The sequence below is a fragment of the Haliaeetus albicilla genome, chromosome 1 (assembly GCF_947461875.1).
Source record: "Haliaeetus albicilla chromosome 1, bHalAlb1.1, whole genome shotgun sequence".
NCBI lineage: Eukaryota > Metazoa > Chordata > Aves > Accipitriformes > Accipitridae > Haliaeetus > Haliaeetus albicilla.
In genome coordinates, this window is record NC_091483.1 from 8,912,880 (window position 1) to 8,940,202 (window position 27,323).

The 27,323-nt window shown below is 47.8% G+C and overlaps 2 protein-coding genes across 10 annotated transcripts in view; both read left to right on the top strand.

Moving 5' to 3' along the window:
• The window catches only part of LOC104317828 (methylenetetrahydrofolate dehydrogenase (NADP+ dependent) 2 like), a 73,912-nt gene extending 60,525 nt beyond the window's left edge, over nt 1-13,387 (top strand). For 6 of the 7 annotated variants that reach the window (XR_011323839.1, XR_011323856.1, XR_011323861.1 and 3 more), the window contains one exon: nt 3,273-3,395. The gene's annotated coding sequence lies outside the window, so the exon portion shown is untranslated. Of the gene's footprint in view, nt 1-3,272; nt 3,396-10,249; nt 10,354-11,664; nt 11,756-13,326 lie in introns of those variants that run through there. The other variant, XR_011323852.1, reaches the window with a different exon arrangement.
• Nucleotides 3,280-24,627, top strand: EREG (epiregulin). Of its 3 annotated transcripts, none has more exons than XM_069778709.1 (6): nt 3,280-3,395; nt 13,327-13,385; nt 21,815-21,898; nt 22,352-22,475; nt 23,059-23,205; nt 24,217-24,627. In XM_069778709.1, exons 2-6 carry the CDS (start codon nt 13,379-13,381, stop codon nt 24,275-24,277), a joined length of 423 nt encoding a protein of 140 aa, XP_069634810.1. In that variant the 5' UTR covers nt 3,280-3,395; nt 13,327-13,378; the 3' UTR covers nt 24,278-24,627. The 3 variants fall into 3 exon arrangements, with proteins under 3 accessions (XP_069634810.1, XP_069634800.1, XP_069634790.1); XM_069778699.1 differs by lacking the exon at nt 3,280-3,395 and adding an exon at nt 4,193-4,264; XM_069778689.1 differs by lacking the exons at nt 3,280-3,395; nt 13,327-13,385 and adding an exon at nt 14,712-15,054.
• The last annotated feature ends 2,696 nt before the right edge of the window (nt 24,628-27,323 follow it).

Here is a 27,323-nt window from a genome sequence, read left to right on the forward strand (position 1 = left end):
TGCAAGTGGCTCGTGGCTCCTGTGACACAGGAGAATCTGGGGGCATCTGTCGCCTTCGGGCCCCTGCCTCTCCTGTTCGTGCAGACGAAATGTGAAATGATATGTCCTGGTTTCATCTGGGATGTAGTTAGCTGTCTTCCTAGTAGCTGGTACAGTGCTATGTTTTGAGTTCAGTATGTGAAGAATGTTGATAACACTGATGTTTTCAGTTGTTGCTCAGTAGTGTTTAGACTAGAGTCAAGGATTTTTCAGCTTCTCATGCCCAGCCAGGGCACCTGACCCAAACTGGCCAACAGTGTATTCCATACCATGGGACGTCACATCTAGTTTAGGAACTGGGAAGTGGGGGGGGCGGGGAATCGCCACTCGGGGACTGGCTGGGTGTCGGTCGGCGGGTGGTGAGCAATTGCCCTGCGCATCATTTGTACATTTCAATCCTTTTATTACTACTGTTGTCATTTTATTAGTGTTATCATTATCATTATTAGTCTCTTCTTTCCTGTTCTATTAAATCGTTCTTATCTCAACCCAGGAGTTTTACTTCTTTTCCTGATTTTCTCCCCCATCCCACTGGATGGGGGGGGAGTGAGTGAGCGGCTGCGTGGTGCTTAGTTGCTGGCTGGGGTTAAACCACGACAGTCCTTTTGGCGCCCAACGTGGGGCAACTGATGCTGGTGCAGGTTGGTCCGCTGGTTCAGTTGCAGTATCACTCACCGGGTTTTGGATAACCGCAGTGTCTGTCGCCGAGGTTTGGGTAGCAGCAGTGCTCGTCACTGGGGCTGGAGGGACTGCAGTGCCCGTTGCTGAGGTTTGGGTAGCTGCTGTACTCATTGCCGGGGCGGGAGGGGCTGCAGTGCCTGTTGTTGAGGTTTGGGTAGCCCGAGTTCTTGTCGCCGGGGCTGGAGGGGTCACGGTGCCTGTCGCCAAGGTCTGGGTGCCTGCAATGCTCCTTGCCGGGGCTGGAGGGGCTGCAGCGCCCGTTGCCAAGGTTTGGGTGGCTGCGGTGCTCACCATTTTGTTGTTAGGTCCAGAGACTTTCTCTTCCCCTTGAGGGTACTGAGTGGTGTCGAACAGGGCTCGATAGGCATGGGCCAGGCCCCAGCACGTTGCAGTGATTTGTATCTCTCTGGAGCTGCCGGGGTGACAGCATACCTTTTCCAAATATTTTACTAGTTCTTCTGGATCCTGCACTTGTTCAGGGGTGAATTTCCAAAACATTGGAGGTGCCCACTTTTCTAGGTATTTGCCCATACTACCCCACACACCCTGCCACTCATAATTATCCAGCCTTGGATAATTCAAAGGACTGTCGTGGTTTAACCCCAGCCAGCAACTAAGCACCACGCAGCCGCTCACTCACTCCCCCCCCATCCAGTGGGATGGGGGAGAAAATCAGGAAAAGAAGTAAAACTCCTGGGTTGAGATAAGAACGATTTAATAGAACAGAAAAGAAGAGACTAATAATGATAATGATAACACTAATAAAATTACAACAGTAGTAATAAAAGGATTGAAATGTACAAATGATGCGCAGGGCAATTGCTCACCACCCGCCGACCGACACCCAGCCAGTCCCCGAGTGGCGATTCCCCGCCCCCCCCACTTCCCAGTTCCTAAACTAGATGTGACGTCCCATGGTATGGAATACACTGTTGGCCAGTTTGGGTCAGGTGCCCTGGCTGGGCATGAGAAGCTGAAAAATCCTTGACTCTAGTCTAAACACTACTGAGCAACAACTGAAAACATCAGTGTTATCAACATTCTTCACATACTGAACTCAAAACATAGCACTGTACCAGCTACTAGGAAGACAGCTAACTACATCACAGCTGAAACCAGGACAGTATAGCAGAATTAACATTGTCAGTTTTGAGCAGTGACTTGTGAAATAACACCTGGCAGCGGTGGGAATTAGACTTTGTGTATTTTCCTAAGTTTTTTATATCAGCTCTCCACCAGTTCTTCATGCCTACCACAGGTCGTCTGGAGACTCTGTGCATTATCCATAACTGAAGTAAATTACGGTGGGAGTGTTTATATTCTTCAGTACAAGTAGTTGTATCTATTTGTATTGAAAGAAGACGTGACACAGATATGAGCCAAATTCCCGTTATCTTCAAAACATTTGAATACATTTGTTTAAGAATGTGTCTTGCTTTGTTATTTGCTCATTCTTCCTTCAGCACTTTAGCTGTGTGCTGCCACATGTAGAATTTCTGTTATGCCAAATCATGTTTTCTATGATCAATGCCTAGTTGACATGGTAATATATAGTCAAATGTTGACAAAGGTGCCCTGTGTGTATGATAGAAAATCTCTGACTTTAATGTGCATAACATACCTTGTGCTGATGCAGAGCTGAGGCTCTGACTTAGGTATCAGGTGTTTTGGTAATGTTGAATAGCAAGTTTGTCTTTTATTTCTCATAAAAGTAATTGTTGTTAACTTAGAACTCGGGTTCACACAGATCAGTGCATGTGCAGAAGGCCCTGCAGAAAACATCCCATTATCCTGAAAACAACTCAGGAAAAAAAAAAAACAAACCCAAACAACCCAAACCCAAAACCCAGCAACGTGGGGGAGAGTTGGATCCCATGTGCGCACTGCAGTGGCCCTCTGGAGCCCCATCTGAGTGTCCGGAGCAGAGGGCTGTGCTGTGGCACAGTGGCAGATCGGTGTGCAAAAAGATACACGTCAGGGCCTGCACAATCTTCATATTCTGCACAAAACCTTTAGTCCAGTCCTTTCCACACATTAAATTCCCCCAAGGTTTATGGTCCTATGCAGAATGTAAAAATGGTAATTAATAGAAATAATACAAAATTACAATTCCATATGATTTACTGCAAGTCACTGCCAAAGAAATCCAAGCAAAAGTTTCCACATATCACGGGGAATTCAGTGGTACAAAAGAGGCTTGCATCTGCTTCAGGAGGCCTGTTATTTCAGAAGCTGGATCTCAAACATGGGTCCTTCTCAAACCGTAGACCTTATAAATCTCCTGTCTCTTTTGTAAAGCAAGAAGCTACCTGAGTACAAGACAGGAGCTAAAAGTTTGTTTGGCCTGTGCTGAGGATGAGGAAGCAGAAAAGGGAAAAAAGCATGGGTTGATTCGCTGAGACCACCATGCACAGGATCTGACATGTCCAAACTTGCAGAGTAAATAGGGCCAAGGGACAAAGTGGTTGTCACATTTGAATATAATGAGCTGACAGTTTTGCCACTCTTAAATCTCTCTCCTTGGTCAGCTTTAAATTTGCATTCTCCCGCAGCATGCGTCGAGGCTGTAGCATCAGGAAAAGGAGTCTGGGAGGCAGCCATTGCTACTGCAGCTCCCCATCCACGGAGGAAGCAATCTGTGAGAAGGTCGCCAGTCTGGATCACAGGAGACGCAGGTAAAAGTGACTGCCTCCGCACATGCATTCGGTAAGTTGCAGACACTGTGCGTGCCTCAGTGCTACCTTCAGAGAAGTATCAAAATAGCTACAGGGATGCCACGGGGCTGAAAGTATTACAGACTGCTAAAGTAGTTCGTAGGTGCTGGGTGATGGTAAACCAATACTTAGTCCTTAAGTAACACTTTGCATCTGTAAATCGAAAACCGGTCTCGCCCTCAGCATGCACTGTGGAGGAAGCAGGCAGCATTTCAGCAGCGAGCTGAAATTATGTGGAGACTCCCTGGCCTGTCACACTGCAGAGAAAGTGAAGGCTTCTCTGTCTCTTCTCTTTTGCTTTTGCTGCTTGCCTCCTTCAGCCCTGCCATTCATGAACAACCGAGGGGAGTTTCGGGTGTTACTAATTTTAATAAAGTGGTTTTAGGAATGTTTTGCTTCTCTGGAGCTTTCATAACATATACTAATAGAGGCTTTTGGCAAGAGCAGTAAAGCAAATTGCTCCCACCCTCTCTTAGCATGTGGTAAGCAGTGTCTATCCCAGCAGCCACGTGACTGAAAGTCTGAATGCAGCGCAGCACATGGTAAACTGGGAATGCCCTTGTGAAACACCCAGGCCGCTGTGTCCAGCACAGAAATGCCAGCCTCTGCCCTCCCACGGTCACTTTGCCCATGATCTCTGCCAACTCGTGCAGTTCTCCGGAGCAGTTTATTTTTGAGCTGATGGGGAATGTTCCGTCATTGGGGTTGCACATCCTTGCACCATGGTTGTGTCTAAGCCTTAATTTCCTTTGCTTTTGAGGGCTTGCATCAGACTTTCAGGCACTATTGAACAGACATTTGTGTTTATCTGCCTACCTGGTAATGGAAAGGTAAGCAATTTTTATGCTTTAAATGCCTCTCATATCTCCCCAAGGGCATTTAGTTATCTCATTCTTTAGCTGTAGATACACTTGTAGTGGGTGTAAGTTAGTTTCCTCTTGCTTTATCTGCAAAGCAATCTGAAGCCCAGCTGAGTTCATAGTGCAATACACAGTGATTTACCTTAGAACAAGTAGCGTCAGGACTTCACTGCCTTTTCCTCATTGTTCTAAATTAAAGAAAAAGTTTATGATCATGTCGTTTACAGTGAACACGTTTTTCAGATGCAGTTTTCTGTGTTCAGGTGGTGCTAATGATGGGTTAGAGGTGAGAAAAACAGGCCCAACGTTTCCCACTTGTGGTGGCAGCAGGAATGACACCAGCGTGGTCTGTGCCCCCACATCGGTACAGCCAGGGCAGCTCTTGCACCCAGAGCAAAGGCTGCTCTCTCAGTGGCTCAGAGTACGTCAGGAGCGGTCTCTCCTGCCTTCCCGTTCCTTTCACCCAAGTGACTGGCATAGGAGGAGAGGAGAAGAAAATGGGGTCCTGTCGAACAAGGTTTTGGTGACACCGGCCCCATGAGGTTATTCTGAGAGTCAGACTGAAATGAGACATGTTCTAGTTTTTTCTTGCTTTTGACACAGCATATGACTCACGTCCTTTTTACCAAAGTCTGGGGGAAGTGTGTGTGCAGGGAGGAGGAGATGCAGAATGGGAAGGTCGAGAAAGCTTATCTCAGTCTCCCTGGAGTTTTATGCGGGATGAACAAGACTTGCAAGTCCAGTGCCTTTTTCTGATATATACTGAGAACTATTGAGAAGAAAAATCTTTGCAAAACCACTGGGTGCCAGGGTGTATTTTGTGCCAGGCAATCCTGGGTTTATGCACTGCTGTTCTGCCCAGTTGCTGTTCAGGATTGTCATCAGACAAAGCAGCAAATGAGGGTGATGGCTGTAGGGGATTGGAACCGGCGGATGGGAGGGGAGGGAAATCTGCTGGCGACAGAGAAGACGTGGCTGGGAGATGAGCTATGCAGCGTCCAGCTGGGAGCAAGGGGAAGAGAAAGGCTGGGTTTTAGAGCGGGCCCAGCTAGGAGCCAATGAGGATTGCTCCACGCCGCACATGCCGCTAGAGAAATGGGACTGCTTTGCAAAAGGAGAGCCTGCAAGGCTGGGGAATACAATACAGCCACAATTCAGCAACAGAGACGTAGCTGCCACGGCCCTTCTGAAGAGGTCAGGGTAGTAAGCTGTGCCCTCTTTGCCTTCAGAACTATCTTCAGCGAGGACAGTTACCTGGACTGGCTCAGACAGCTTTTACTGCAGTGCGCAGCTTGACCGAGTATCTCTGTGCGGGAGATAGCATTTTGGATGGGAGGCTGTATATGTTTTCCGGTCAGGGGTGCAACAGAGATAGGGATGTGGGAGCTGGGGGAAAACAGCTTGACTCGGAGAAACATCAAAGTCCATGGAGACAGTGTTAGGATCTTTATGATGTGCAGACCCCAGGGGTTTGGTGAGAAATAGCTCTTAACTTCAAACGGTGATAGGTAGCTGGGACAAGATCTCTTTCAGATGCAACATGTTTGGAGACAGCAACAATACACACTCTTATGAGGACTCCCGCCCCTGCCCAAGTAGTATTTAAGGTTGGGTCAACTATTAATTCTTGAATGCTTTACTGGCATCTGACCACATGCTAGCACAGTTGTAGCCTGGAGTTACAGTTCTTTAAGGCACTTGTTTTGGAGCTGAGGACGTATGGTCAGACTATTTTGCATCAGTGCGCTCCCAGTAGTGGGTTATTCACGTGTGGATTAGGGGTGACACAACTTGGTGCTTCTAGTTCTTCTATACCAACGGTTCTTACTGTTGTTGCTCTGTTAGCTTCCAAGCTGGAGCTTCCCTCTGCGTGGAGGCAATTCCTCCATCCCCCAAAGCCAGCTACCTAGTCAGTTAACTACGTGCAAACTGGGGCAGGCGTGCATTGCTTGTAATCCATTTATTTACATTATACAGTATTCAGCTTAGAAGGAACTTTCAGCCTCTCTCTAACTCTGCTGAGAGGATATGTCCTGAGTTGGACTGCTAAAACATGAGAGATGAGTGTTAACGACTTCTTTTTGAAAGGTATTTTTAGATTTACTACAGAAAATTTGCAGGATTATGGACAGGTATCTAATTATTGACCATCAAAACACCCTATTTTGCAACAACAAAGGAATTCCCAAGAAAATTTTAGACTTTTCTGTGTGCATGTGTCTCTGTACACACGTGCGTCACCATCTTCATTCAGCTGGAGTGAAAGTTTATATGAGGGGGGGGGAACCCTACCTCTAGGTAAGATGTAGCAACAATAATTCACTGCAGTGTAATTCCCTTGCTTTCTCTACCTGCATGAGAACTACACGGCCTAAGCCTACGGAAAGTGATGACAACAATAATGTATTATTTCTTTGATTTATAGTTCCCCAGCAAATGCTCTAAAGACCTACCAACTTCACAAACAATTTGTAGAAGCCGTGAAGTAGAAGCATTGGTACCTACAATTAGAGGCAATTGTTGTGGTCAGTAACAGTTGTGCAATGTTACCGGTGAAGTTTTAGTAGAGAGAGACTTATTGCAGATGGGCATATTATCAAACTGGTCTATTGTGAGCTTGCAAGTATAGCTGAGGGATTTCCAACAGGATATTTACAAATTGTTAATATCCTGTTTATGAAAACCATGTAAACAATTGAAGGCCATTGCCCAAAGGCTCCAACGTTATTTGGACCTACGTAAAAGACAGTTCCAACATTTGCAATGCAGTCGGCAACTCTGATGATATGTGACGTGGTAATCAGAGTTGCCCCAATGTAATCAAATGCATGCAGCAGTGTGCAGTGCCTTGCGTAAGAAAGCTCTAGGAGAGAGGGGAAAGAAACTTGCATAGAGACCTCTTTTTTTTAGTTTAGTTAACCTATGTGCCCTTTAAAGTGGTTGATTTGGAAAGATGGGTAATTAGCTTTGCGTACAGCAGCCCTTCCTGGAAATCTCTCTCCTGGTTCACAAAGGGGAATGTTACAAGAACAAAACAGGGGGAAGGGTTGAGAAGCCAGGATGGAGACAAAAGAGTGGGGCCACGTTCTGCACGGGCTCTCATGTCTGGCATGTTTCACCTAAGACAGGCCATCTCCTGTGCTAACTTAATGGTCTTTGTTTTGGTTGATGTCAGGCTGCTTGTGTGCTTGGTTTGGGCAGGGTAGATTAATCTGGGTGTGGAGCTGGAGCGTGTGTTATGTATGAAGGGGTGATCTCTGCTGTAGGCATGCTGCAAGTCAGTGTCCTAAAGTGTCTCATCCTGAGCATCTGATGTGCAGCCTCTTTTTGGACTCTGACAAAGAAGTAGTTTTCAGGGATGCCTATTTTCGTCAAAAGTCCTGGAGAGGGACTGTTGTTATTGAGGAGTTTAACTAGATTCAGAGACCTAAGTTGTGTTGGGCAGCTTTGGCTAACTGACCCTTATACCTAGCCCTGTTTTTCACGTATGAAGGACAAAGACCCCGGCTGCAGGAGCATCGATCAAGAACTGCCAGCCCTAGCTTAGTGCTGTTCTTAATTTAATAACTGACACCAGTCTAATTAAACCCAGCCCTGGCCTTTATCCTGTCCCACTTGATTTACATGCATGCGCTCCAAGTGTCATAAAGGAAATCTCCTGCATTTCTTAAATAATACCAAGCTGCAGGAACGAGGACGAGGGGGTGGATGTGTCGATACCACGCAAAGGAGTTATCCTTGGAAGTGTCACGGTCAGCTGACCGGCTGCTGACACCTCTCCCCCAGGACACCCAGTTGCAGATTCCTCTCCTCATCCCATCTCCCATGTGCACAGCAGGTGACCAGCACCCTCCCTACCCATGGGCGGAGAGGTAGGGAAGAGTTCCCGGGCAGACTTGGCCTGAGGGGTACGCCTATGCCTTTGCCACCCCTTGGCCCTTGGGCAAACCCACAGCTCCTTGCTGAGAGAGCAGAGAAACATGCAGGATCTGAACACGTTTTGTTTTGCTTTGTAGTCAGGGAGGAATCTAGGCTGCAGTCCCAAGATGGCTTGGGGAACAGCCAGCTCTGACCAGAAAGCTGGGGTCTGTCTCCTTTCCTGGTCGCTGATAGCAGCCAGACCTGCAGATGTGGGAGGAGAAATCAGTGTTGCAGGCAGATGGTTTCCACCTGTGCTGGAGCTATCTCTGCCCTTCTCAGACCCACGGAGGCCTGCAGTCTTTCCCTGGGGCTCTCTGGGGGTACCCACTCTGTGGCTAAGTGGGCTAATTTCTTCAGTCTGTGACCTAGAAACGGTGTCTAGGGAGGTTTGGATACCTGAGGCGATGTTCAGACCATGGATGGGAGGAGAAGGTGACTAGAAGATGATTTCACATAGTCTTGGTCATTCCCAAACCAAACCCCAGAGGTTTCCGCATACCATGTGACTCACGGTTGGCTCTCAGGAGTTGGTGGTACTAAATTCACTGGAGATCAAAGAATATGGAGTTTTATAGCAGGTTGGGCCCAGACAGGGAAAACACAAAATGGGAACATCTTGTTGAGTGTTGCGACCCCGAAGTATTCCTGGTCTAGCTGCATCAGAGCAGACAGAGAGCGTGACAGGAACGGACTGGCTCTGAGCTGACACGAGCTGGACGGAGTGCCGTGGCTTATTTTTGCTTGAGTTGTAGGGGAGCTTCATTGCGGACCACAGTGTCCTAGTTTGAAATATGACTGTAGTGATGAATTGGGCACCCGTGTTTATAAGTTCCCTGGGGCACGATGTCTCATCACCTCTGCGTGACAACAGCCAGCACAATAAAGGCCTGATCCTGACAGCCTTTTTTTTGGTCACTTCAGTAATAGTAATGATTAACAGTAATTATCAGAACAGTAATGGGAGTGTCCCATAATGCTAGTGGATGGGGGAATTCCACTAAGTGCATCTGCTCCCATGCCTAGCGCTAGTTACCAGGCCAAACAAATACACTGTGGACCCGTGCCTCTTTCCTAGATTTGGTTTCTGGAACGTGTGCTGGCTAAGCTGGTTTCAGATGAATTGCTGTTTACTCTATCATCCCTAATGACACATTCCTAGTGTCGAGGGTGCCCCAGCTCCCCGTGCGTATGGCTGGTGTGCAGGTGACAGTCACCACTGAGTTGCAGCCAAAATGTGGAGCCTGTGGATGGCTGAAGTCCCGGTGGCAGTGCAGGGCCTGGAGTACAGGGCGAGTCACAGCTTGGTGCTGCTGCTTCCAATTCAGCAGGCCAAGCACAGGAGCCTGAGGCTGGGAAATAGCCCGCAAGTCAGCCTTTCCTCTGCTCTTGCCCTGCTTTTATCCCCTTACCCCCTGCAGCAGTGAAAGGGGCGAAGTACGCTTGCCATTGGGATTGAAGCCACTGTAGCAGAGGCCTGCGTAACTGCTCGGCTGATGCCAAGGTTCCCAAATGGAGCAGGTGCGAGGCAGAGGGCTCTGCTGAACATGTGTGTGCATCACATATTGTTTAGGCTTTAGCGCAGGCCTTAGAGGCTGGCCCTGCTCCAGCCCAAGGCAGGTCTTTCCTTCCCTCTGACAGTGGCACGTGTATACAGAGTGTCTTCCTCCTGTTCTCCCTATGCTAGCGCCAGCTGTCCGTGTGGAGGATGTAGGAGAGGGATGGAAGATAGCGGTGGAGAGCCGATAGCTGGGACTGACTGCCGTGGTGAAAGGCTGACAGGAGCCAGTGAGTGCCTGCTGAGTCACAGCAGTCCCCACAGTGGTGGTTCTTGCTGTCATTTCACTGTCCTGAGATGGATGTTGCTCTCAGGACGGAGCTGTCGAGCCACATGGTCAGCCACCAGGAACACGCTTTCACATAACGATTTCAATTATATTGGCCACTGGTCAGGGCTCTAAATGCTGCACCCATGTGTTTGCATGGTGAACCATCAGAGAGGGCAGTCTTCATATTTGCATGTGTTCTTTCTCTCAGTGGTTTACTCTCATCTTCCTGGAGAATGAAGAATACTATTGAAGAGATGAAGTTATGAACTCAGAAGAGGTGCTGATGGACAGAACAGCACACAAGACTGATGGGTAAGGGGCTGGTGTTCTCCCAGCTTGCTTGCAACCTGCTACATGCTGTGTGGAAAACCACTTTTCTTCCACCTTGTTCCTTCTCATAGTCTTAACGAATCAGTTGGAGCAAGGAGAAACAATTACTAGATATTACGGGCAGTGATATGGGAGGGACTTGGTTTGATAACACCCTTTACAAGGGTACAAATAAAATGCTTGCACAGGTTTGTTTAGCATCAAGTAAAGGCAGAAGCCAAGAAAAGGCTCCACAAATGAAAAAAGCTACAAACCCCTCGGAGGCTAAGAAATCACTTAGCATGGAGCAGTGAGCTGTAATTAGGAAAGGGAAAACACCAGCTGAGCATTATGAAGCTCTTCCTGCCAGTGAGATGTGTTGAGCCATTCAGGAGTTGCCCAGGGGAGAGTAATGGAAATGTCATACAAGCCAGAAGAATGAAGCTTTAAAAACTGCCCTGTAGGTAGCAATCCAGCATGAACTGGCAGATGTGTCCACCTTTTCATCTCCATCTTCTGAGACATGTTGAGATGGATGGGAATTAGCTGTTTGGGCTTTCTTTTCTTTCTTTTTTTGAATTGCTAGTTAATGCTGACCCAAGAAGTTGGCTAAGAAATCAGTGAATTTGGGGATTGGTTTTTTTTTTAAAACAGCAAAACATCTGTGTTGTCCAGTACCTTTGACCTCACCCTGCATTTACAGGAAGAGGCATCAGCCACTTTCAGCCTTGGGGGCAGCGTTTTGAACTCTACTAGTTTATACGAGAGCCTGGTTGTTTAAGAACATTTGACCTCATTAATCCCTTACATACATGGCAAATTTGAAACTGACCTTTATGTGGAGTTAGTTTGGCTTGAGGTTTTTCCTTACTCCATTTCCTCCAGACTATCTCATCTATGTATCCCAGTTAAATATATTCCCTTCTTAGGGCATTTGTGCTCACATGCGAGACCCATGCTTTTTACCACTTATTATTCTCATACTTCATATCTTCTGTAGTTCCAATGAAAATGCTGTCAAGTGAGCTGCACTCCAATTAGCCTTCTGGTCTTTTGAGAGAATTTCTTGAGAATGTCTCATGCTGTGCAATGAAAACTTGCTGTAGATAAAACTTTGTCTTACATACTGACGTATGCGCTCGTGCTGTTTTCAAAAATGCTGGCTGATTTTTCCCAAGAATTTATGAAAATGCTACCTTTTGTTACTTTATGTGCATGTGTAACAGTGCCAAGTGCTTCAGTGCAAGACTAGGAATGATTTTCTTCCGGTTTCAAAAATGCTTTGTAACAAAGAAACGTTGATTTTGCAAATAGGTCTTACTCTTGACAGACGAAACCAATGCAGATCCATCCCCATGACAGCAATACATAAAACTGGATGCAAGTCCTATAGAAAGCAGCTAAAGTAAGTAGTGGAGTCACTTGTCATGTATGGTTTTAGTTACGTAAAAACACATATGTAAAGTGACAGTTCATTGCTGTGAACGCATGTATATTCTTTATGGCAAACCACCATGAGGAAAAGTATTTTCAAGCACAGACAAATGTACATTTAACCTGTATTTTTTCCTCTCTAAGTTGAAGAGGGTATGTTGTTCATAGAAAATCTTTTGTGTCATCAGTGATAGCTAAACTAGTAGACGAAGCTCAGTCTATACCCTTGAAATAATCACTGCTATGAATCTGTTGCTCTGTCCAAAAAAAAAGAAGAGATATGAACACTTGCGACATTGAAAGAGGATTAAGCACATCATGGACTTGAGTTGAGCCTATGTACTATGTAAAGAGGTTTTCTTTAAAGATGGCTATTAAGCCATTGCAAGGTAGCAAAAGCGAGTAGGTCTTTTGAACAAGTTCTTAAGGTATTTCCTCATATACTTGTTAAACTTTGTAAAGAAGAAAATCCTGAAATGTCAAAGCATTCTGGGGGCTACTCGCTGGTCTCATGCCAAGTGGCATAAATCCATCATTGACTTGACTTGGGCGTGCCAGTTCACCCCAGCTGAAATTGAGGCCACTAGCTGAAATGCACCCGTGATGCTCCGTTGCCCAATCAGTGCTACCTCTCAGCATTGTACAGACATGTCACTCTGTACTCAGATCTGTGGGATGCAATGAATCTGCCTAACAATGAACCTGTCGGTGCAGGAGGCACTGCTCAGTGTGAATAGCCTCTTGGAAAATTGGCTCTTAAGGTATTGACGTGCGGCTCCCCTTGTCTCAGTATCTATCAACTTTATTCAACGAGGCAGCCTCCACGTGGAGGAGAGGATGGTGAAAGCCGCAAGCGGGGATGCCAGATGCGGAACCACGTACCGTGAGACAAAGAACATTACAGAAAGATGAAACAAAGATGCGTGTATGATACTTGTTTTCCATATATTCAAATCTGAAAGAGGAAATTCCAATTAATTGCTCCAATTGTGTCAGCGTTACTTGGTATCTGGATACTGGTACAAGACTATAATTAAATGCTGTCTTTCAGAGGATAAATCATGCAGGAATTTAAGGGTGAAATTAATTATAAAGTCGAAGTTCTACAGTGATGCTGCTTTTTAAGGCATCTGCATGCCCACACACAGATATGCTTTGCTAATCATTGCAATTCCTTCCTTTACTCATTACGAGCCCTGAAAGAGCAGGCAGTAAAATTCTTAGTAAGGGGGATCAGCCCAAATTAAAGCAGCAATGAAAACAGTCATGCAGCATCAAAAAAAGCTACCATCTGCTAATTTTAAAAGTGGTATACTGATTGTATGGGGGTAAAACGTGATCCTAATGTTGGGGGGGGGGGGAGACTAGAAAAAGATTCTGGCTATATCATGCCCACTTAGTTGTGGAGGATGAACTTCTAAATGCTTCTTTAATGCTGATCTTTATTACATTTATCTTGCCAACTCTCATACCATTTGGATAATTAATAAATGGCGCTGACGTAAAATTCTATAGTAACACATTGCCTTTTTTACTTTTCAGCATCTCCATGCTTCTGTAGACCTAAGAAAACTCTCCCGACATAGGGAGGACTATGATTTGTAAGTACCAGATCTATTCCAGCTCCCTGAATTAATGTGTTTATTACTTATAATTGCAATCCGAATGTGGTGCTGTAGTATATCGTGTTCTGCAGTATCTTCTACAATTAACTGTCTTGTATCAATAACCACTTATAAAATGGAGAAACTATGGGTCCTTGAGTCATCAGCTATTAAACTGCACCTCACTATCAATACTCAAATTCCTTACACTATGAGATAGGCTTATCAGTTCTGCAATAAATGGGGTATCACCTTGCCTTTTTTGACGATGGAAAGGGGTAAGGCAGAGGAAGGTGGTTTTTGCTTTAAAAGGAAAAGGAATAGCCACCATTGCTGGGCAACTTGTTTAGATAAAACACCCTTTGTATTTCAGGCTAATGTGTACAGTAAGGATTTGGGGGTGAGGTGTCCCTCGGCTACCCGATGATGGGATCTAAGTGCCAAATGAGGCCTTGACTCCCATAGCGACAGAGTGTGTGGGCTTTGACAAGATGCTTGAAAGGAATTTTTTTTCAAAAATAGCCGTACCGAATTGACTGCTATCTAAGTAACTGAAAGATCTGTTGCTACCGGGAGCTGCCCATGCTTCCGGGCTGTGGCGGGGCCCCAGGGCTGGAGGGGCAATGCGGCGTAAGCACCCACTGACCTTGGGACTGTCACGGCCGGTCCAGGTGCTGGATGAGGTGCTGGCTGGCATTCCTGTGGCCTGTGCTGTAACTTAATAGAGCGTTTCTGCCCCCAGCGCCGAGGCTCCCCGGCAGCAGCACGTGCGTGCCGAGGGTCACTTCAGAAATGCCAGGAGATGGGAGATTAGGGAAGGCAGCAAGCTTCTGGCTGCCCGCCCAGAGGTGTTCTCCAGACCTTGGTTCATGGGCGGCCGGCGTTCGTGGCAGCGCAGCGGCCCAGCGGTCCACTGGTTGCGTGCAGGCAGAGCCCACCCGGGCAGCGCTCGGCTCTGGCTCCACGCTGCAACCGGCACAGTCTCCCACCGTTAACGCCTGGCAGTGGCGATTTAGGGCAAGCAAGCAAGCAGAAGGCAGCGGCGCCGAGGCTGTGCAGTCAGCCGTGGGCATCCATTGCCCCGGCAAGTCCCGGGCATCAGTGCCTTGGCCGGGTTGCTCGGAGGGGACGGGTGATTTTACGACCCCACGTACAATTTGCCTTAACATTTGCTAAAATAAGGAGAACCCAACGTAGCAGGACAGCAGCCGGAGGGGTCAGGCAGGAGTGTGTCCGGCCGGGTCTCCCCTCGCCCCGCCGAAGCGGGGCGCAGGGGCCCGGGGGGGTACGGAGGGAGGGAGGGAGGGAGGGAGGGAGGGCGGGCGGCCGCCCGCCCCTGCCCGCCGGAGGCGGCCCGGCCCGGCCCGCGGGGGGCGGCGGGGCAGGAAGCGAGGAGGCCGGGGCCGGGCACCTGCCCGGAGCCGAGCCGGGGTTTCATCACTGGCGAGCGGCGCTCCGCCTCTCCCGCCCGGCCCATAAAGGTCCGGGGCGGCGCGGCCGGCACCCACACCGCTCCCGCCGCTCCGCCGCAGCCGCCTGCCTGCCTCCCTCCCTCCCTCCTCTCGCTCGCTCTCTTCTTCTTCTTCCTCCTCCTCTCTTCTCCACGGGGACGCGAGGGCGATGGACGCCGGCTGTCTGCGGGGCCGCAGCCTGCTGCTCTTCCTCGGTGAGTGCCGTCGTCGTGTCTCCCCTCCGCGGGTCGGGGCGGGGGGGGGGGCCGTGGCGAGCCGCTGCGTCCCGCTCCGAGGGGCAGCCGGCTCCTCTGCCCCCCACCCCGGGGCAGGGGCTGGTGGGGGATCGGGCGCTGCCGAGTGGCGGGGCTGGGGCATTCAGTAGCTGCTGGAAAACCTCTGGCAAAACGTAAAGCTCAGCCTGCCTTCGGGTGAAGCCAATGCGTTTCTTCTCTGAGATGAAGTCATGGGCAGGGATGTGTGTACCTGGGCGGCTGTATGAGCTGAGGAGCGGAGCACACGGGTCTCGCTCCGTGGCGTGCTGTCATGGGACGTTTTGTTGCTTGGGCGATGCTCAGGTGTGCCCTCTGACTGAGCGGTGGTGAATGTTCGTTCCCCTTCTCCCCAACTCTGCTCGCAGCACAGTCTGCTCAAGGCAGTGCAGTCTGTTCTCTTCCACCTTGTCCTGTCTTGTCTGTGGTCTGGTCCTGCTGCCTTCACCCAGGCCGTGCTCTGGGTGAGCTCAGCAGGTGAATCCCCACAGCAGCAGAGACTTCCTTATGGTAACAAAACAAGTTGTGGCCTCCCTCTGCTTGACACTTCTCCATCTTCTCATTGGCAGCGTGTTATTCTACTGCATGACATAAGCTACCTGAAAGTCCAAAGTGAACACGTGTGTCCTTAGAGCATTGAGAGTCCTGGAGCCTGGGTGTGCTGTGAACCAACAACTGATCCTTGCCACACACCTCTGCTGGGCTCTGGCAGTGACTGCTGAGAGCTGACCTTGCGAGGTGACTCAAACTGTGTGGGCAGCAAAAGTTTGAGGCAGGACCGAGACCTGGCGTGCTCACACGCTGCTTTAATGGCAAAGCATATTCTCACACTCATGATGTTGGGCTCAGGGTGACAGTCGACAGGGAAGCTTAGTTCCCAACACTTCTCTGGGAGCAGGTGTTCCCTTATCTGCTAAGCCCACTGCAGCATGAGTTTCTGTCTTTTATCTTGGCCAGGTATTTCCGTAATAGCTTATGGATCAGCTGCTGCACAGCATCTTACTTGCCAGGACAGCGGGCTAAATATCTTGTCGTCTGTGACTCAGCTATGCTCAGTGGGCTAAAGATCTTGTCTGTGACTCAGCTATGCTTTGCACAAAACTGGCTGGGAACTGCACAAAACTGGGAAGGAACTGGTAGGTCTTTATGGATTTGTATATGGATTTATTTATTTCCGGGGCAGGCACAAAATCTAATACTAAGGGATAGATTAGTCATAGCTAGATGGTATCATAAGGAGTTGTAGGAGCACTTTGCTGCCTTACCCTCCCAGGTCTGTAGTGTAAGCAGAAGCTGGGAAGACTGTCTGTAGCTGGCATTTTGTCAGACTTTAAGAGGTTCTCTGCTGAATGGCTGAAGCCTAACTGAAGTGACAGTCATTGCCAGCTTCATATCCTCGCTATCGTGGGCTTGGTGACTGTGCAGCAGAAAGGCAGTGGTGGGAGAGAGCCATCGCTCACCCCTGAGGAGCCACGGTGCTGTGCCAGCCAAATGGTGATGTGGCGGTGATGCAGCCAAGCCCAGGCCCTGCTTTTTCCATGAGTTACTGCAGGAGCCTTGGCACTGGTCCCCTTGCAGTTACTGTAATGCCCACTCAGTGGGGAAGGCAGGCTTTGGATCTCCAGATTCACTGGACAGCTTCAGGAGCTGGTGATCATATGTTTTCCTGCATCACATTTGTCTGGCCATCAGCAAGTGGGCTGAGCATGAAGGTCCTTGGGTCTGGAGATGTGGAGAATGTCAGTGGCTGATGTGTCTGGCTGGAAGCAGTAATGGATTTCTGCTTCTTTTGTGGTGTAGGGACCTCTGCCCCCACGCATGTCGTGGAATGCAGAGGGGCCCAGGCACAGGGGTAGCACGTGAGTAAGTTTACTGGTGTGTAGGTCTCCACAGGGGTGGAAGCAGTACTGGGATGACTGGGTGCACATAATACGTAATTATCTGCATTATCTCTGCTTAAGGGTAAGTCCTGGCACAATGTTGAAGATGATCACGTGGGCCTGTAGCTATTTTGGAGCGATAGTCTTCCCATAGAGGCTAGTGTTTCCAGGGCTGCCTTAGAGCTGCTCTGGCCTGGCCCCGGGCATCCATGACTTTGAGTCGGCAGTTCTGAAGCCATGGGTACAAAATGTGAGATGGGGGAGCCTGGACGCTACTTCCCAGAAACATGTACAGATACTTCTGTCCAGTTGCCATAAGGGTAGTTTATTTGAGCGTATCTCTCAGTACCATCGCATCTGGTGCCTCCATTTAGACAATAGGCCAAACACATATAGACTGCAGGGGGATGAGGGGTGGAAAGGGCTGATAACGTCTCCTTTCACATGGGGGAGAAGAGCAACCCATACATCTTGTATGTCATATTTCAGGAGGAAGACTGTTGGGCACCTGCCTCGATGGGCATAGTCAGGCAACTAGGCACTGCATACATCCTACCCAAAACATGAAGAAGCAGCCAGATGATGTATCCTGAGTGCAAGGATGGGGAGGTGTGCTTTGTCTGAGGTGGTTAAAATTATCTCGAATGACCATTTTCCCTGTCCCAGGAAAAAATACTTAGCCTGCATAGGTAACCTGAACTCTAGAGATGCTGTGAGTGATGTGAGCAAGGCGTATAGTTGCACAGCCAAATCTTGAATAAGAGTAAGCTGTTTGCAAGGCTTTCATGGCTAACTCTACATTTCTGTGATCCTCATCTAAAACACAACCACGCACCTAGCCTTTGTGGCCAGAGGTGTGTGCTTTGTCTGAGGTGGCCTGCAAACTTCTGTGGCTAGCTAGGGAGACTAGCAGCAGAGAAATGCAGAGAGCAATGCACCAGAGTTAAACGGTGGTAGTAACGGTGTTCATAAAGCCAATAGGACAGACTGGCTAACTTCCATGTTTCCTGCTTAGTCTGTACAAAGAAGGCCTTAGACAGTCAGACATGGTCTGGGTGTCCAAGATCAGGTAACGGGGATCCACCTTGATCTGTCTCTAGAGTTAAAAATGGGCTGAGATCCTCCAGGTGTGTGTCACCTGGACACTTCTGTGCTTGGCATTGCTTTGAAAGTGCAACCTATGTGAAAAGTGTAGGCACTACCACTGTGGCAGAGAGACCACAGAGATGCCACATGTGAAGTAGCATCATGGGGTCTTCTTCAGATGAACTAGGACAAGACTAGTGATCTCAGTGACAGGCAAAGACAACTCAAGTGATGATTGACCTTTCCGAAACCTTTCAATTCCCCTTTAAAATGGGTGTAAGTCTTGCAAAGAGACTAGTTCTCAGTTATGCGCATCTTTCTTCCTTAGCAGTTGTCCTGTAACTGTAAACTATAGCTGGCTTTCAGTGGATGAACTGATAATTAGCCCTTGCATGTCATCTCTGATGAAGGCTGCAGGAAGCTAAGGCAGCCAGTCTCTGTCGCTCATTTTCCTTTCATCTTTTGTGGAAGGACGAGTAAACAGCAGCATTATTCCTGTTCTGGTAATAGCCACTGCTGTCAGTGTTAACCTGACAGGAACTCCCACAGTACCGGACGGTGTTGCGCGTGCATGCTAGTGCTGTAGCAGTAAGCGTAGCACTCGCATTCTTGCGAGGCACGCATGAATATCCACCATCTCATTACTGTTATCTTGTAGCCTGTAGAGTATTTGCTTAGTGAACAGCAAAGGAATAAAAATATAACTACCTCTCCCAGGTCCTATGTTTAGTATACCTCATCTGATAATTATTCTGGGAAAGGTTCTCCTTTGCTGTTGCAGTGTGTGGATCCCTTATCCTCCTGCAGGATCCCCCTCCCCTTGATGTCAGAGGATAAGTATGCGCATGGGGGAAAGGGCAAAATATAACAGTGCAGAGCAGGAAGAACTTTGCCCAAACACAGAAAATACTGCTGGGTGTCAGCAAATATCCACGCCTGTGCTCCAGCCTTTCCGGCCTGTGTGTCTGCAGTCAGGCGGAGGAGGCTATTGGTTGTTGCACATGGCTGGAATGGGGCAAGCCTCTGTTCGGTGTGGTAGGAGGAGGTTATTTTTAATTTATCCCTCACAGGTGTCTGAGTTTTGGCCTTTCCTCTAGCTGGAAAGCAGTGCCTCCTTCTCAAGCACAGAGAAGAGCTGATCAGTCTCTTCCATGTACCTAGGTTTGAGTTTCTCAGATGCAAAAGCCAGGTTCTGGTAACTCTCGAACAGGGAACTTTAGATTAAAAAGCAACTGCTCAAATTATGCTGGGATCAAGGAAGTATGCAAGCAGAAACATATGTAGGCTAAAAGAGATCATCAGCTGGCTTAATCCATCTACTTAACTAAGTACAATAGAAGTGGATACATCAGGTACCTGTAGCATATTTTGCCTTGACTTATGTTCATTATTATCATGTGGCCCCGAGACCAAATCTTGCCGTAGCATGTCACACGGAGTTGATAGCAGCAGTACGTAGGGAACAGGAGGGAGCCTCAGGTCACTAACTCTCATTAGTCTCAGGATTTCAGCATTGCTACTTGGAATGACATGGTATATACTCAGTGGGACAGAGCTGTCCTGTGCCGCAGCTGCTCCCTGCCGAGGGAGCAGTTTAGTCCACAGAGCACTTTTAAAATGGCCGTCTAGGTCCTGGGAAGAAGGACGGACTCGGTAAATCTTCTTTTCCCAGCATCATTTGGGACACCGGGTCCCTGGTTGAAGTTCAAAGCCTGCTGTTCTGGCAGTAACTGAGCTGTCGCTGTCTGTCAGCTGATGGCCTCATCCTTCAAACACTTTAACTGTCTGTTGTGGCAACTCAAATTGGCCTCACAGAAGTGTTCAACTGCTTCTCCTGATGAAATCTATAGTGAGCACAGTGCTGTTTTAAAAAAAAAAAAAAAATTCCCACCCTGTAAGTAAACTTGCTGGTGCTGCCCCATTGGAGTGAAAGGCAGGTCCTGCTGAGTCATGCTAGCAGGCGCAGATGTCTCCAGCTTAGTCTCCTGTACAAGTCAAGATGGGCATCATTGGTCTGATACCGTGGCTCTCACTTTGGTAGACCTAGTCTTTGTCCTCTCTTCTAAAGCTTGGTGGCAACCTGGCTTATTAGCTTTGCAAGCAGTGTGGTGGAGAGGAAGGTAAGGAGAAGGAATGGTGTTTTTTAAAGAAGCACAAACACACATGCAAAAACGTCCTGTCCCTCTAAGATGGATATTCCTGCTGTTCTTGTATCTAGCTGGAATAAAGCTTAAAGAAAGCCTGCTGATCACCCAGAAATAGATGAGCTGCAGGAAATCCATCAATCACTACTAGATTTAACTCTGAGATGTAATGAAACTTTCTATTAACTGGAGTTGAATTAGAGTGATCAAGAAATTATGAAGGCACACTCCCTCCATTAGACATGCATGACCTGACAAGTTAATAGAGGCAAACAGCCCAAAGACACAAATTACAGACTTCCGTGGAATGGGGCTGATGACTAAGCAGTTCATGAGCAGGTTAGTTTGTGACCACAGCAGGAGTGTTAGCCAAGTGGATTTCATGGCCAGCTGGGGCAAACATTGACTGTTCCTCATGGGCTAGCCATGAAGTTACAAGGACTTGTGTTGGCCTTCAAATCCTGTTTGGAAATGTTCATTTAACTAGTAGGGTACCTGAAAGCTGTGCCTGTGCAGCACTGTACAGCCCAAAAGATGTCAAAATGCTTTATACACTGAATCTCTGAGAGAAGGGAAGAAGGGAGGGCCTTTGCCCCCCAAGGAAATGCAGCCACGGCTGCAGTACCCAAACTCCTCAGCCTGTGTGGTGCAGTCTCCTATTATGTCTGGTACCCACATCAAACCTGCAGAGCTGTAGTTTTCTTTAGTGTGGATAGTGAAGGAAGGACAGAAATGTACCCATTTTCTTCTGGGCTTCTGCTGAGGTAAGTTAACACTGGGCCAGGATCCGTAAAGTGGTCAGTAACCTCTCCAACCGAGTGACCGGACGAAGGGGGTTTGATATCTTGTGTTAGCTGTCTTTGCAAGTGGTCTTTTAACTGAAAAACTCCAACACGAGAGTGTGTATTAGTGCAGGAACTGTCCAGCTTTTCAGGCTGGTTACAGCAAGTACAGGGCTGAGGAAGCTCTTTGCTGTTAAAGAGCAGCTTTTTCGTTAAGCCTACCTCGAGCAGTATGTGGTCTTGGAAACCAGTGGTGGGGCACCAAGCCTGGCTCAGTGCTGACCTGGTGTGCTGAGTCACCAGCTGCGCTGACTTGCTGAGTCCTAGGAAATTCTCTCCCTGTGGACCCTTGTGACTCAAGGACATCTTGATTTTGATCACCAAAAGAACTCCTCCTGCGATGAATGCTGGATTGTCATGCCTAATTGTGGAGCCCTGGCTGCGTCCCTTGCAGAGGTGCCATACCAGACTAGTCAGAAAGCTAACATAATCAGCGATGGCCTAATTTCTGCCTCTCCTGTGTAATCTCTCCAAGCCTGTTCCTGCCCAGTTTCACTCAGAGTGTGGGTGAGGGGTGGTCACAGACAGCAAGTTTCTGTTTGAAATCTGTTCTACATTTGTATTTCAGAGATGTTTCTCAGGGCTGCCTTATATAATATAGGCAGCAGATCTCTCAGACCTATATTTTTTCTTCTTACTACTAAGATAAAATACTTCTGTTCTTGTATTAACTTCATGAGTACTCCAGCTGAAATACTTAACTGTACTTGAAAAGCATCTAGTTTTGACTCTTCTTTTTATTCTCTTATAGGTTACCTATTGCAAGGAGTCCTGGGCACAACAGTGATCCCATTATGTGGGCCTGGTGAAATGGAGAACTGCACAACAGCACTAAGTAAGTGTACTGCACAGCTCTCTTGTCATTTAAAAAGTCTTTGGTTCCTATCTTCCTTGGGCTGATGGACTCACTGAGGTACCCTTGGAAATAATTTTTCTGTTGAGCAACATTGCCAACGTCCTGCAAAGTGCTCGGTGTTGTTGAACACGAAGCAGTTTTTAGCCTGCATTTCCTTGAATATTGCTTCTTCAGCAGAATAGCTTTGTCTGAGGTGAGAACTCGGCTATAAAAGCAGAAATAGCTTGTGTGGAACTCCTGAAGGAAAAGCCAATATAACTCTGGCCTAGGAGAATGCTCTCCCTGTTCAGAATGCTCACCTGCTTTAATGCCTACTGCGCTGGAGGTCTCTTGGTAGGGAGACTGTTAGTTGTACTTGTAAAGCTTGTATGCTGCTTGGGAAATAGAAAGGGGAAATAAGACTGATGAGATGCTAACAAAATCTCCTTGCAGTCCAGACAGAGAACAGTCCACGTGTGGCTCAAGTCGGGATAACTAGATGCAAGCCTGAAATGAAGGACTACTGCTTCCATGGACAGTGTGTGTACATAGTGGACTTGGATGAGCACTATTGCAGGTATGGACAGGGCGCAATGTGTCCTGCAGACCTCCCTGAGGCGGGCTTTGAGATGAACTGTGTGTCGCCTTTGACCTCGCTGCTGTTGACACTTAGCTGGAACACCAATCCAGCAAAGTATTTAAATGTTCACAAGAACTTAAAGAGGAGCAGTGTATCTGTAATATACCTCAGCTGTATTTAAGCAAGGGTTAAGCACGTGTGCTGGCTCCAGTGAAACCTGAGTGAGAGTCTTAAACACCTGAAATTAGTCACCAACCCAACTTAAACTTGGAACACTCATTCCGATGTGCTTCCCTGTTCATCTGTATTTACAGTACTGTGAGATCCAGACCTCAGGCAAAGTAGCAAAGTCTCCCCTTTGATTCAGCCTACAAAATAATGAGCCTCTGTGCACTTTTAAGGGTATTCCTCCTTTACCTGAAGAATTTGCAACCATTTCTAGGACCACATGGGCTTGAGTGATATCAGTTCAAATAGCTTTTCCCTGAGGAAACAGCAGACCAGCAGTATAGCATGCTTTGTGGACTGCTAAAGTGTAACCCCACAGTGATGCCTCTAATTCTGTGTCTCTTATCCTCAGGTGTGACGTAGGCTTCTCTGGCGTCCGATGTGTGCATTCAGAACTTGTCAGACAACCCCTCAGTAAGGAGTATGTGGCACTGACAGTTATCATAGTTCTACTTTTCCTCACTGCCGTCTCTATTGCAAGCTACTACATCTGCAGAAGGTAAGAAGGATTTTCTTCGAGGCTCAGGAAGGGGAGTCAGCTGTATGTGTAGTAAGATGTCCGCTGAGTATCTCCAGATAGACTGGGATACCTACACTCACTTGACTGCGTGGACATAGTTTGATATACAGATCTGCTAGCCTGCATTTAGTGAAGTGTTCAAAAAAAGGAAGCATGCTGACTGCGTAGCATAACGCAAATTACACGCTACGCAACAGCACCTTCATATGCCTTTTAACCCTGATGGAGGACTGTATAGGTTGGTTAAAGTCCGTCTTAGGGGGTCTGTTGAGGTCAAGGAGAGAGAAGACAGGGAGTAGGAAAATTCTAGTTCCTTTTCTCGGTAATGCCATTGCGCCAGTCATCAGAAACCAGAGAGCAACTGGATTAATACTAGCTAATTTGTTTATCTGCCGTGTTATTGTGGTGACTGTGATATCACGAGCATTGCCTTATCCACTTTACCATGGAGGACAGTAGTCTTCTCCATTAACAGACCCACAAGCAGCAGGAGTTGTTCTTCAGGCTAATAACTAATCCTAAGCAGCTGTCAGAGAGCCTAGAAGGTGGCACAACCCCCAGAGGGAGAGCTCAGCTTCACAGATCTGACAACTAGATGGTAACCACTGTAATTGCTCTTCCCTACCTGGAGACTCGATGGTGCATCATCTCAAACAGAAGATGGCCTAGTTGGTTAGAGTACTCAGCCCTGTGGCAGGGAAGGATCCAGCAGGATTTCTCAAAGACAAACCTAGTACCAGCAGCAAGACTTTAATGCAGATGTGAAATCTTCAGTGAAGAGTTGAGAAATGAGACTCTGCATGCAAGTTATCTCAGACCTGGAAATGAGCAGAGACAGAGCCTAGCTGCTAGAGGTTTAAAACAAATGTGAGGAGGTCATAAGCATTTTTTTTTTTTTTTACTTCCTTCACCCCCCCTCCCTTCAGTCCCCCAAAAGCCATTTGGAACAACTGGCTTTCCAGAACTCACACTTCTCTTTTCTGCTTCCAGGTACCGAAGCAAGAAGAGACAAACGAACGCCAGTGAATACAAGGAAGTTGGTGCCTTGTAGAAGAAACGGTGGCTTCCTACAGCGTTCCATTCATCTGCATGGAGTCAGTGGCTTTCCATCTATTTAAATGTTATTTTTGTTAACAATATTTACAATATTTATATCCTTTTAAAAATTTCAATTGTTTGGTGATCCAATCAGTATAGGTCAAGCATTTTATTTTCAGTGTTTTATTTTTTTATTAAATAATATTTCCTAGCGAGAACCCCACCTAAGTGGTTCTGTGGGATAGAGATATATTTTTATAAAAACTCATCTTCTTACTCTGAAGAGTAATTTTATATTTATTCTTGTGAATATGCTTAAAACAATTCTACTCCTTGAAATAAAAGTTCTAGACAAAGTCAAAATGTCTGTGTGGTTTGATTAAAGTGAAACTTGGCATGGCTTGGCTGAGCAGAATGTTTGAAGCCCCAGCAGTTATTTCTGGAGAGAGAAACCATAGTATTGCTAATAATATGTATCAGTGCACCTTAGTTCCAATGAACATAGCTATTAGCTGGCGTAATTGGGGGACAACTTAAAGGAAAAAGGAGTGCAGCTCCTAGCACAGCCTATCCAACATGTACTGCATGACAGCAGCATGGATCTCAGCTCATCCATACCCTCAGGAAAGTTGTGCTGGGTATGTTTTGGATTACAGCAGGGAGGCGGCAGCACAAGTTGATCAGTCTCTGCAGCTGAACGCCATAACATGTGGCAGCTCAGGGTATGAGTGTAGCTACAGGAAGAAGGGTCCCTCAGAAACCAGTACCAGGACTCCAGTCCTCCCCATCGTGTTTCTGCCATAGTGTCTTTCATACAGCTGGGAGCAGGGGAAGGAGAGGTTTTCAGTTTGGGCTTAATGTAGATACCTCATTGGGCTAAAATAATGATAGGATAGTCCACTGGGTTTAGCTGCACCCTGAGCGTGGCTCCTGGTGAACAGGAGGGATTCTTGCAGCATCTGAATCGCCCCTGTTAATCCCATCACTTCTCACACTTTCACAAGTGTGAGAAAAGATGTGAAAGTGTGATCACAAGTGTGATCACAAGATGTGAAAAAAGAAAAAGCAGAACCTTTACATCATTCCCGGCCTTTGCCAGAGGTCCATGGGAGTTGTGTCGGCTTGCGTTGCTTGGTGCTTATGGGTATGAGACCTCTGATCTCTTGATCTGTGCAATGGGATCTTTGTAAGGAAGAGTGGTGGGACCTGAGAAATCACAAAGCGAGAGTGCTATTTCAGAAGCTCTCAGTCAGCCAGAGGCCCTTGTGGAGGCATAAACTGGCTCTTTCCCTCTGTCCTTAAACTGCCTTTCTGTATTAGAAGCTCCTGAGATCAAGCAAATGAAAGGGGGGATCTTATTCTCAGAAGTGGCTTTCCTTGCTTTTCTGCTGTGTGTTGTCCAGTAACAAATTTCAGCTGAGCTTGTAGGTAGCAGGACTTTAAATCTGCCTTGCATCATCCTGTTGAGTAAAGCCAGTCTGTGATATGCCACAAAAGGGAACACGTGAGCTCGTCCACACAACGCGCAGCAATCCGGCAGAAGGAGGCCGGGTGCAGCAAGTCGTTGGGCCAGCAGTGGTCTTTGGGAATGTAGCTGTTGGAGTGTGTCTGGAGAACAGGGGGGCTGTGAATGGGACCTGAGGAGGGTCCCTGTAGTTGGGGCTGGGAGGCAAGGTGGGAAAGGCTTGCCGGAGTGCTCTGGCCTGGCCGTGTGGCCTATACCCCTTCCTTTGGAAAAGATGAGTCTCGTGAAATGATAGCTCTGCTTCTTCCCCAGCTTGATACTTGCTTCCTGGCTTGGACTTACTTTCTCTGCTATCTTTCCTCTGACAAGCACCAACCACTGCAAAGGTGTGGTCAGGCGGACCTGGGGTGTGATGAAACAGCTCTGCCCAGAATCTGCCAGCTTTCATTGCACTTCCCTCCCCAATGGGGAGTGCACGAGGTGATGAGGAGGAGGGATGTCTACCTAGCAAAACAAAGGTGTGATCCGAGCAGACTGACATTACACATGATAGATTGCTCCAGCAGCGCACAGCAGCGGAGCCCAGGTGCTCCAGGCTGCTGCCCGTGAGCTCTGGTTGCAAGGCTACGGCCTGGAATTGAGTTTCTTTCTGTGCTGCTTGCTCCACTGCGTTCACTACAGACCTTCTAGCACACACTGCTCTCGTGGTTTCTCTGCAGGTACACCACCAGCTTCCCAACGCTGCAGCCACAATGTCATTTCTGCCCGCCATAAGCCTGCAGGCAAATGAAGGACAGTCAGGACCCAGGCCTGCTCAGCCAAAGCAAGTGATGCTTTGCTCATCGCCACTTCTCAGGAGGAAAGCTTGACTAAGCGACATTGATCAAAGAACATCTTCCAGATCAAGTAAGGCAATGTAGAGATATAAGGGATGCCCTTTGCATACGTCCTTATGGCTGCAGGCAAGCTGGGTCTTGCTCTTTGACTTGAGGTCTATTGCAGAACAGCCTGTGTTGATCTGACCATGGGATATCTTGCCCATCTTTTTCAAACACTGGGTTATCCTGTAGCGTTTATGCACGAGGTGCTGGGTCTGTGCAGGTAGCCCGTGGCTACCTTCTGCCATCTTCTGAGATAACTTAAGCGCGCGTTTTTGGCAGTGCTACAGATCAGTCCTTATTCAGTCCTCCGTGCGGGTCAGTCAATGTTTAAGGTGGGTCTGGTCGGTACAAATTTTTCCCTGGTCCACCTGGTCTTTCGTGTTTCCCTTCGGCATCAAGTTAGAAAGAGATCGTTGGTCATTCCCGGTTAACTGGGTTAACCCTGTGTCACGGGGCCCTTATTAGCTGCTCTTCAGCTTTTCGCTTCCTCTCTTCTCCTGTAATCCTGTTGTCACACAGGAACCTGTTCTGCCGGGTAACTGGTGACAGCTAATGGCAACCCCAGCCACAGCCTTGTTAGTGCAGCCTTTCCCAGTGGGAAGATGGGGCAAAAATCAATTCTTGGAGCCTCCTTCCGTTCTTGCTGTGACCCAGTTAGGATACGTGGTGACACATCTTTTTCCCCCCCTCAGGCTTCCCTGCCTGTCCGTGAA

Coding starts and splice junctions, on each gene's coding strand:
- EREG (XM_069778689.1), top strand. CDS start 15,009: ATGGACGCCGGCTGTCTGCGGGGCCGCAGCCTGCTGCTCTTCCTCG. Junction 22,476..23,058: donor TTGGATGAGCACTATTGCAG/GTATGGACAGGG, acceptor TCTTATCCTCAG/GTGTGACGTAGGCTTCTCTG. Junction 23,206..24,216: donor AGCTACTACATCTGCAGAAG/GTAAGAAGGATT, acceptor TTCTGCTTCCAG/GTACCGAAGCAAGAAGAGAC.